The 11,097-nt window shown below is 47.6% G+C and overlaps 1 protein-coding gene across 1 annotated transcript; it reads right to left on the minus strand.

Annotated features, from left to right (window-relative positions):
* Positions 1-1,477: 1,477 nt before the first annotated feature.
* On the minus strand, positions 1,478-4,851 carry TMIGD1 (transmembrane and immunoglobulin domain containing 1). The gene is made up of 5 exons (XM_009583077.1): positions 4,773-4,851; positions 3,509-3,787; positions 2,732-3,010; positions 1,781-1,884; positions 1,478-1,510 (listed from the first exon to the last, which is right to left on the minus strand). Exons 1-5 carry the CDS (start codon positions 4,849-4,851, stop codon positions 1,478-1,480), a joined length of 774 nt encoding a protein of 257 aa, XP_009581372.1.
* Positions 4,852-11,097: the final 6,246 nt, after the last annotated feature.

Genomic DNA, 11,097 nt, shown 5'->3' on the forward strand with positions numbered 1-11,097 from the left:
GAGGCCCCATTGGAGCATCCCCACCCCGCTGCCCCCGGGCTCTACCCCCGCGGTGTCACCCCCTGCTCTACACTTAACGCGAGGGCTTGAAACGAGTCTGTGCAGCAGGCGTCGAGGCCGGGCGCCTGGGAGCCTGAGCTGGCACCGACACTGCTCGGTGACGGCCCTCCCTGAGCACCGGCGAACGTCAGTCAAGGACACGCTCCGGGTCACGCTGCGGAGGCGTCCTGTTGAGTAACAGCCCTGCTCCTCTGACAAGAGTATTTGCGCATCAGAGACTCAAATTGATTTACAGCACACGGTGTTTATTGACGGTATTAGTAACGTACCATTCCAAGACACGATGAGGCCTTAAAAGTTTGCCAGGACCTTGAGAAAAATGCTTGAGTGGCGTATTTGTTGTGGGGCAGGATAGAGAGGTTTTCCTGCCATCGCGGTGCTGGAGCATTCACACTGAAATTTCCACTGTGTATTATCGAGCGCTTGGGGCTGCCCCGAGCCCTGAGGTCTGCTCTCAGCCAAAGGAGACGGGAGGTGCAACAGCAGTACAAAGTGCCAGGCAGCTTTCACCCTGGCCAACAGAAGCTGAGATGCCCATAGGATTACCAGGAAGAGGCAACAAGTTGGGTGGCCACCACACCTAACACCCTGTCGAATGGCACCGTAGGACAGGGCCAAGAAAGCAGCTGCCAGCTCAACACCTCACTTTATTTGTAGATCAACATCATCATCTGTGGCAACTCGGTATGGATTCCTCTGTGCACCGATCGACAAGCTGCATGCCTGACTGCACGTGCATACCTTTCAGGAATAAGCATAGAAGGCGAGATCTATCAACAGCTCAGGCAGCCCACCCCCCATGGCGGTGCTGTAAGCAGTAGGTTAGAATGAACAGATGCAAAGAACCATTTATATTTTGAAAAGACTGTATAAACTTGACCCAGAAAAACTTGTTTCAGTGCTTTATCTCATCATCTCCCACAAGGGCTTATGTTCCACCACTAGAAATGATGTTTTCTGGGTATGCACAGGAACCTTGTGGTCTTTACCTGCAGCAAAATGAAAAGAAGAAAGGAAAAATTACCTACAAGGGAAAAAAACAAGTGAGTTGAATTCACCTGGGCTGCATTCAGCTCCAGAAAGCTTTCAGCAGGCTGGGGATACGCTGTTATGTTTTTTCCCCACTGCCTCCCCACAGGCGTAGCCAGGACCCTGGGGTGGCCAGGGCAAGGGCAGGAGCCCTGCCGTGCCTGGGGCGGGATCTGCGTGCGTCCTGCCGTGTTCCCATGCACCTCTGCCCCGTGGGGCCTCTCTGCGCGGAGAGAAGGTCCAGGCTCATGTTAGCCAGCCAGAACAAGAGCTCGGTAACTCAGCGTGGCTGGGTTTAGCGTGCTGAGTGCTGTTTTCTTTCCCAGGTTCTGCCAAGGCTTAAAGAAGGGGGTTCCTTTGGAACCTGCATGAATAAGCAGTCAAATACTTACAGAGCTGTTTCACTTGATCGTTTGAAGCACTGAAAATAAAGAAACAGTCTTATTATCTTTTGTATTTCCTGGCCATAGGGATATTTTTATGAATATCTTGCAAGTGCATAATGCCTTCCACCTTAAGATATCTAATATTTGATTTACCTACTGGTAATTCTAAAGCAGGAGGTAGTATGTAGCAGTTCTCTAACAGTGGAAAGCAACACTACAAAGTAGCGTAGAAAAGGTAAAAAGAAAACAGGGCATTGCAGCAAAACAATACTAAATTTTTCCTAAGAAACTAGGGCTTTCCATACCTTAAAAATTTTATCTCTTTGAGCCACAATTCCAAAAAGCACTGTGAGTGTAACCACCACAACAGCAGCAATAACAGCCTCCTTGGGAAAAACAGGTTTTTTATCTGTCAAGAGGGAGAGGAGGTTGAATATTTGATAGATTGGTGCTGTCATATAAAACAGAACATTTCACAGAACTGTGGAAAGACATATTTCTTTTCCCATGGCTGTCACTACTGATTTGAACTGTTGCTCTCCTTGCTGCCTGCAGACTGCCTGTGTGGGTTAGTCCCCTGGAAAGAAGGGAGCGAACTGAAGGAAGAATTGAAATGTCAGTCTCTGAAGAAGATCCCCAAGGCACTCTTGCGCATGGAAATAAGGATGTCCAGCTGTATCACTGGCACAGCTAACGTTGCCTTCCTCCCTGTTCCCAGACTGCAGACATGAAAGGGGCCTGGGCAGGTGGGAAATGGATGCCTGGTGGGTCTGGTGGGTCACCTCACCTGTGAGTGAGACTTGAGCATCCAGCCCCTGCAAGGCCTCCACCTCCCTGTTGTCCACAGGGCTTTAGTCACTTCTGGAGGACAACTACTCCCTCTTGCCTTAAGCAGCTCTTTCGGTATGACAGAATACTATGGTTGGAGTAAGAAGCTTCAAGTAAGACCTAAGGTGCTTTAAACCACACTTGAATGTGCCCTGTCAGCTTGGGAAGTGAGACAGTGGGATAAGCCCGCCTCAGGTCACGCTTGCCAAATGCCTTTGAATAACAGGTAGAGCAGGAAAGGCCCTTCCTGGTGCTGTGGTCCCAGGCACAGGTACAAGGAGAGCTCCTTGCTGTTGCTGTGCCCTCAGAAGTTAACACTGGAAATTTACCACTTTCCACTTACACTTCTTAATAGAAATGGATTGCTATCACTGTAAAAGAATGGAGAGTTATTTGTAAAGCTTATTGTTTGACAGCGGCCTTGTTACCTTCAACTATCAGGTGGAAATCCTTTCTCCCCTCTCCCAAAGAAGATTTCATCATGCAGGTGTAGGTCCCGTTGTCAGATTTCTGTACTTTTTTGATAGCGAGCTGAAAGACCTCGCTAGTCTGGTACAGCTGGTAACGATTTTGTTGTAGGGTCAAGGTGTTGTTGTTCTTATACCAAGCTGTTTGGGCTTGAGGGTTGGATTTGGCATTGCAGGACAGAGTGACATCTTTCTCTTCTTCGATTTGGAGGGACTCTTCTCCAGTCAGCTGGGGAGGAACTGTTCACAGTAATGCAGTTTAACAGGTCATTAATAATGCTGCTCACCATTTAATACCAAATAAGTTCCCTTTACACATCCCTTGTGCACCTTGTTGCGTGGTGTAACACACCACAGTTGTGCAGCCATTCGTGATCCCCGGGAATCAGCAGGGCAATCAGCGGCAGAGACGGTCACTCCTGTGACTCCTCTGCCCTGACTTGTATCCTTGAGAAAGAATCTAGGTGGAGGCAGGGACATATCCAGAACATCTTCTTACTTAAGGGCCCACCCACTCCCTATTATAGAGGCATTAGATCAGGCCATAAGCACCACTATGGAAAGGGAGTGTCTTATCACATGAGTTATCTCCTCCTAAACGCATTTTTTCGTGATGAAGACAGTGTACAAGAGTGCAAAACACCCCGCCTTCACCTAGTGCCCAGACACCGAGGTGCTCAGCCCATGATTTCATCCCACCCCAGCCATTCTGCACAGATATCCACCACTGCAACTCACACTGGACATCCAGGATCACAGACACCCGGACAGACTTGTCCCGCGCCAGCTTGCACGTGAAGGTGACTCCGTTGTCAGACTCGGTGACTGGGGATACGCAGATGTTACTGATGTTCACTTTATTCCCATCCTTCAGATCCACTTTCCCATCTCCTCGGTACCAGAGCAGCTCCTCAGCCTGGCTGCTGTTCTGTACTAGGCAGGAGAGAGAGACGGGAGGGCCAGGCAATGTAGACAGGGAGAAGTCAGCAGCGTGGTTATTTACAGACAGTTCCAAACCTGCAAAAGGAGAACGAGGGCACTAAGCATCCTAAGCTGACCCTTCCCACAAAAGCTGCCCTGATAGCTTCTCCAGGCCTGGACCTTGGAGAAGGGACTGAGTTTCAGGCTTCAGTCTAACAGCTGTTTTCAGGTGGGACTTCAGTTTTTGAGACAAGAGGTGTCTTCATCACAAAGCTCCCTTCACGGTTATTTAAAATAAGTCAGGCTTTTGCAACTGATTGCAACAACGCCAAAGCCTACCTGTAATAAGAAAATATCTGAAAACCAGCAGTGACCATGTAACACCCACAGCAAAAGATCACCTCCATCCTGCCAGTCTTGCTCACCCTCTTGCTGCAAGTCACCGATGCAGGATACCTGTGCCCTCTGGTTTTGTCCCCACAGTTTGATACGCTGGTTTTCGGTTGGAACTGAATGCGCTTGAGAATATAAATTAGTTAATCAGCTCCTCAGCTGTTCCCCAGCCAGTCTGAGTCCGGCTGTTGGAAAGTTGCAGTTTGTCCAACGTATAAAATCTCAGGATATATTAAATGAAGAACCAGTATGGGAAATAAATTTTTGTAACGGGCTGAAACTCGCTACTGTAGCCTGTGTCATAGATGAATGAACTAAAAACATAGCTCAGAATATAAAGGCACTATAGTCGTGTGAATATAAGTCTGAAGCTCCCTGTCTCTTCCCTGGTGTTCCCAGGTGGCCAAAGCTATCTAAGCTTTTCCCTGCTTAGAGCAGGTTTGAAAACGGTGGCCTTGTCATCCCTGTGCAGCTGCTGCAATAATGTTGGAAAACGCTGAAGCATTCCTCCCTTCTCTGCTACTCAAAACCAGAGGCCAGTTTTTAGGCAGTCCTGTGTGGATGACCTCCAGAACATCTGAAAGCTGGGATGCTGTGTGGCACATCACCCTGGGCACTGCCCAACCCCGGACAGTTTTGCGTGTCGGCGTGACAGACAAAGCCACGACGGATTTTTTCCATTGCTTACCTGTGGCTACGCATGCCAAAAAGCAAAGGGCCAGGACAGGCACTTCAAAGGGGACTGCGAGGTTGCTTCTCTGCACCATCTCGGAGGAGCACAGCCGGCGTCTGTTGGAGAGAGGGTCACAGCGTTGCTGCCTCTGCTCGGGACTCGCAGGGGGTTAATTCCTTGCTGCCATCAGACACCCTGGGGAGAGCCCTCGCAGACGGGGACGGGGTCACCAGGGAATAAACTAAGTCGATTTGTTGCAGGACCTTTTCCACTGTAGAGCCGAGTCAAGGGGGTTTTACATCTCTCATCTCTGTTTCATGAGTTCATTGTCGCCAATCAACTGTCTCTCAGGGGAACCCGTCTCTGGGACGTGTAGCACCGGACTTACCTTGGGAAGAGTCTCTGGAGAGGCTGCTTCTGCTAAGAAATGCACAGCTCTTTCCCCTCCTTATTTATAAGGTCTGAATTTTAATATTTTATGGTAGCTCAGTAAGAAGTGAGTCCATAAAATGGGTTCAAGGCCTCGTTCAATTCCTGGATTTCTGAGCTCCCAGAATACTGAAGAAGAGTATTTGCTGGGCTCTGCTGGCTGTTTTATGAGACTTGCCGAGGCAATGAGTAACTAACAAGAGAGTTCCTGCATCAGCTATAAAGACTTTCAGCCAAAAATAATACCTTTTCCCTCTCAGCTTTCTGGATTTCACGACACTGTTCCAAACTGTAGGAAGTTTATCGTAGATTATCCTAGAGTAGGAGTAGACTCTGATTTGCCCCTTCCTGCCCGAAGCTCTGTCGCCGTGTCCTCCTTGGACTGGAAAATGAGAAAATGCACCAATTCAGACTTTGAACTGCATGTTGGCAGAGGAGAGAGCAGAGACACTGTCCTGCTCACCGGTGCGTACCCCCAGGGCGCTCCTGTGGTTAGCTCGGCCCCTGGGCACCCCCCAAAATAAAGTGAGGGTCCCTCCACTGCTGGGACGGCTGTGTGCATGGGCTGCGTGTCTGCACAACTGAAGCACTCAGCTATGCGGAAAACAGTGTCTGAAATTGCCTGCTTATACTTCAGCAGAATGATGGTGACATGGTTGCAAGCAGTGGGGTCCTCGCAGCCTCCAGAATGTGTTCTCACCGCTGTCAGTGTCCCCGCAGGCTGAGGGCACGTCACTCGTCAGGAACTGGCTCAGCAGAGCCGTAAAGTGCATTTCATGAGCAGGAGGAGGCTGGGACATGTCCTCGGCATTTTCTTCGCCTGTAGATGTGGTGGCCCAGCTCAGCGGCGCAGAGGTGGGCAGTGAGGGCTGGCTGTACACAGAGAGCACACCAGCACACAGCACTCTTTATTTGTGGGGCTGTTGCAAACATGGGTCACCTTTGAGTGTTTCTTAATATAACTTTTTCTGTGTTCATTGGTTTACTCTTAAAACTAACAGGGAATCATTTTCAGTTAAAAAAAAAATGTGTACAAAAGTCCCTTAAAGAGACAGTACTCAGCCTGCCTTCTAGAAAACTGCTGTTTTAGAAATTAGTGTCCAGCCTTTAACTTACTTTTTACCTTCAAACTCAATTTAAGAAATTTTAAGAAATAAATTTAGCTTCTTCCACTATTTTTAGGAAGTTACATGTCCTGTCCTTGTAGCATTCGACTAAGTGTTGGCTTATAGTCCAGTACAAACTTCAATCAAAATGCTCTTCCTAAGAGTAAAGTGCTCTGTGGTTTGGTATTAAGCTGAGTTGAAATAGAGAGGGAGGCAAAGGAACAGGCTGGGAAATGGCTCGTGTGCTCCTGCCAAGACTTGAGCCAAAGGCAGGAGAGCGTGGGGAGGTCTGCGCTGCCTCTGGTCACTGCATTGCAAGGATAATCCAGGAGAAGAAGGAGGTGTTTAGAGTAAGTGAGGATGTAAAGAATGAAAGTATGGAGTTTTGGGGTATTTTTTTAGTCTAGAAATTAGAGTAAGGGAAAGAATTGTCAGACAAGAGCTGTTCTGTGGTGGGTTTGTCATGATGCAAGGCACAGCATCAGGTGGGACCTGGGAAAAATTCTGTCCCAGGTTTGCGGCAGGTCTGTGACGGGCAGCAAGGTGAGCTCAGGTTCATCTGGTTTACGTTTTTTAAATGAAGGCAATGGCAGCGTCCTGTTTTGCAATGGGCTTTGAGATCTGCTGGAGGAAGAGAGACTAGAAAAGCAAGGTGTTACTTGGCCAGAGGCACTGAAAGGCAGCATTTTAAACTGATAAGAATTACTTTCGCAATCGCTTTTTACACTTTTCTTTTCATACAGGGCGTAATTACCTTGTGGGTGTCTAATTACTGAGGTCTAGAGTTTTGTGGGTTGCGTTGTCCACCTTTCCATTACTTTTAGAGGGATGAAAACCTCATGTTCCAGAATGTAAAGCAGCCACTACTGACTCAGACTGGGAGGAACCTCTTCAGTGAGGCAGATACTCCGTAACTCTGCACGGCAAAGGATCCAGCCCTCTCGTTTGAGGTATTTGGATAGGGCACTGTCAAGGCTGGATCAGACAGACCGTGGGCTAGAGCCAGAGTTATCCACCACACCAGTTCCTGCTTGTCATCCTTATGGCAACAGTGGACCAACAAATACAGAATAAGACTGCTGTTAAATACAGCTCTGAACAGCCCCAAAGGGAATTAATTAATAAACAACAGTCTATTCCTGGGTGTAATCCAAGACTTAGAAACCTGAGAAGAGAAGATTTAGAACATGATAGAGATTGGGCAGAAGTTTCTTTTCCACTGGGTCTCTTAACCTTCACAGCAGTTTGGGTTCCACTTGGTTATCCTCAGTGCCTGCAGAGCAAGGGGGCACAACTCGTAATCCCCTACATTTTCACTGGCAGACGAGAACTTGATTTATATTCAGCAACGTTGTGAGGGCTGAAGGTTGCTCTTGGGGTCTGGGGCATAGCAGGATTTGCACAGAGGTGTGGAAGCTGGGGATCGTATCTATGGGTTGGTTTGTCAGGCAAACAATGCCTGTAACATAGCTGTAATCCTGCTCCAGAAAACATGTTTCCGCAACAGTGCCTGAGGCTCTGCTCAAAGGCTGCTCCCATCTTCCTACATATTGTGGTTCCCCAGTCCTAATCCCTTTTTAATATGCGGTGCTACATATTTTGCAACACTTCCATTGTTGGAGAATGACTGTTACACCCCAACCCACTGCCTCCGCTTGCCAGATATCTGGGCTGGAAAGCGAGACTGTCAGGGAATGCTATTTGAACTTCCTCAGCACTCCTGTTCCCTCCCACAAAACCTATTTTTCCCCAAGTATAAAGATTATGGAGATGCAATGTGCCCTGATTTCTCAGACTGCCAGCCCATACCCCACAAATTTTCCACTATTGAGATGGACAGATCTCAAGTATTTTTTTCATAATTTTGTTAATAATTCTGTTTTCTGATGGTCCTTCTATAAAAGGTCCCACACTATGCCATTGAATGCAGAGGAATGATAAGTGATTTTTATTCTTGGGAAGGAATAAGGATAGCAAAAAGAGCACTAAATCAGTGAATATTTTGAAATTTTAAAATAAATTGCTTGGAGGGCATTAAACATTCAAATGAAAAGTTGGCATTAATGAAAAAACAGACCCTGAGATGAGTAAAGCACAAGAGAAGCCCTCAGGAAAGTGAAGCTCCAGCACAAGCGTTGGACGTGGATGCCATCTGCTGGATAGCCACCTATGGGAGCTGGCAGCCCTGCAGGCGAGTGTCCCGGAGGGAGAACAGTCACCTTCTGGGAGCCCTGGAAACAGGATGAGATCCCTGTGATCACCACAGCAGAAGCTCAGAGGCAGTAAATCCTGCCGAAGGCTAAAGCAATGCCACGCTCAAGGACAGGTCTTCCGAAACCTTTGGATGACTGGCTCAGAAGAGGAGGAGGATGCACTTCTGAGATGGTAATTCCCCTCGTGTTTTTCATCTGCGCTGTGGGAAGTCCCCTGCCGAGTCTGTGCCCCTAGTGATGCAACAAGGAACCATATCCTGGGCTTTTACTGATATTGCTATACTCATATTTCTCTTTCAGAAGTGTGAGTAATTAGGCTTAGAGAACCTCAGTCATTGCTTTAAACAATTGCTCCTGGATCTTTTAAACTCTCCCGCTTTGAAGTAAGTGCAAAAAACAGAACCACGTTCCAGGAGGGCAAGTCTAACCTTTAATCAAGAGCATCGAGGCACTTGCCAATGTTTCCTGTGCAGTGAAGAAAGTATCCAAGGACTGTAGAAACTCTTAGGACTGTGCATGAAAGCCCCACCAAATTGCTGCAGTGCAGTACGCGCGGCTGCCTGTTGCCAGCAGTCAGCACTGGTCCCCCTCTTTCCTAGCCGCTCTGGGTTACATCCAGCACTGGTGGGTACCCACAGTCACTACTCTTGACTTAGAAGACTAAAGATAATACAGTAGCGTGGCCATTGCTATCTGACTCTGAGAAATATGGTCCCAAATAAAAGGAAATGTGAAAGGAACTTGGCATTAAATTAGCAATATTGGTCCCCTGCAGGAGATAAAAGTGACTTATCTGCATTAAATTCCACTTAAATGTTGGCCCTTGTAGTTTCCCATCTGGAGAGTCCTCATTAGTAGCTTTCAGCTTTCACACCTAGCAGCGCTCAGGGAAATTAATACTATTAGTCTTTGCTTTGCATCATCCACTCATGAAACTCCATTTTCTACCTGATCGAACCAATTTGCAAGGCGGTCTCCTGCCTCAGCCATGGGGTAAGACTGTATCGTAGCAGTGATTATCTGCCAGGTTCCCGTGACTTTGTTCTTTTTCTGGACAGAAAACATGCCTCTGCCACTGATGGGCTGGACTTCAGGGGGATGATGCTAAGCTGGGTGCCTGTTTCTTGCCTGGTTTAGATGCTCTCTGATGGCCAGTACAGGACATTCCCTAGCAGTATTCCCAGATCTGCTCCTCTTTCAAGACTGTGGTCTGCTGTGGCTGCTCTGCAGCCTAGACCTCAGATATTTTTGTCTACCTAGGAACTTTCATCACCAGTGGGATTTCTTGGAAGTGCTCTGCTGGAAAACCAAGTGCTGATTTGATCTTGTGAAGTGCTGCCAAACAATATTAGCAGTTTTAACTTCCCTGCTGTGGCGTCATCCCTCATTCCCTCTATGAGGAATCTGCAAAGACTGAGCTGCTCCATCTTTCCAGTTCATGGGGAACCATTTGCTGCCAGTCTTCAGGAGGAAACCACACTCCTTCTCCGTGGCTGGAACGACTGCAGAGACTGTCGTAAGGCAAAAGCCACAGCCCCTGAGTAACCACCTTCTCGAGTGCCAGGGCTGCAGCTCTCAGCAAGCACAAGCACAGGGCAGAGCTGAGGAGGAGGAGGAGGCTTCTTGCAGGTCGGTCCCTAATCTATGGACTTGCTCACTCAGGGATCCAGAAGGCAGAGCTCTTTTAGGTTGGCCCAAGGAAATTAGAAGGTTTTGTTGTTACTGGCTGCTGAGAAAATGAGTGGATGACTCATCAGTCTTCTGCCACATGCTGCTTTTACAATTGGTTTGTTGAAATTCCAGACAACTGGGCTTTTATCAGCTAAAAAGGGAAATGAGCTCAGTTACTTTGTGTAAATCCAGAGCAATTTATTTGTAGACTGAGGACTTAAAGCTATGCATCGGTGATCACTTTTGAGACAGCCAAATTCCCTCTTGACGTTCCTTCTCCCTTGTGGTTTAAGAACGTCCTGATGACCAAGGTCTTTCGGCTTTTCCAGTTTAATTAGATCTGGGGCATCTTTTTGATGGATAATCCCTGTTCCCTGCTTGTCCCTCTCCTAATGACTGTACAGCGCAGATAAGCCCCAAGAAAGAGAAGCCAATTTACTCTCCTTTTCCTTGGGGCCCTTTTGGTGCTGTACCATGCGTGGCTTACACAGAAGTTTGCATCATCTGATCTCTCACGCAAAGGATCCCAGAATGCGGTGAGATGAAAGAGTCATACCACTGACGGTTCCCCTGAAAATCAGTTTTATGTGCTAGACTCGGAGCTTGTGTCTCCAACAGGAAATGCCAGAGCTGGGAAGCAGATGTGTACTTGAGATACTACTGAAAAGTTAAACAGGAATCGACGGGAATCTGCTGTCGGAGATGGACACTTTCAACGTTTTATGCAATTTTTGCGGAGTAAGCTATTCTGCTTGTTATTCCTTATCATCTCGCCTGCCTCAAAAAAGGAATTAGCAAAGATCTGAATGGAGGAAACCCCAAAGTACTATTTATAGATCTTCTCAGGCACGGAGTTCTGCAGTAGCTCGCCATACAGCAACGTGCAATACAAAACATCCAATGCTGTTAAAATGTCTTTAA

Source organism: Fulmarus glacialis, unplaced genomic scaffold (assembly GCF_000690835.1).
Source record: "Fulmarus glacialis isolate BGI_N327 unplaced genomic scaffold, ASM69083v1 Scaffold49048, whole genome shotgun sequence".
Taxonomy (NCBI): Eukaryota; Metazoa; Chordata; class Aves; order Procellariiformes; family Procellariidae; genus Fulmarus; species Fulmarus glacialis.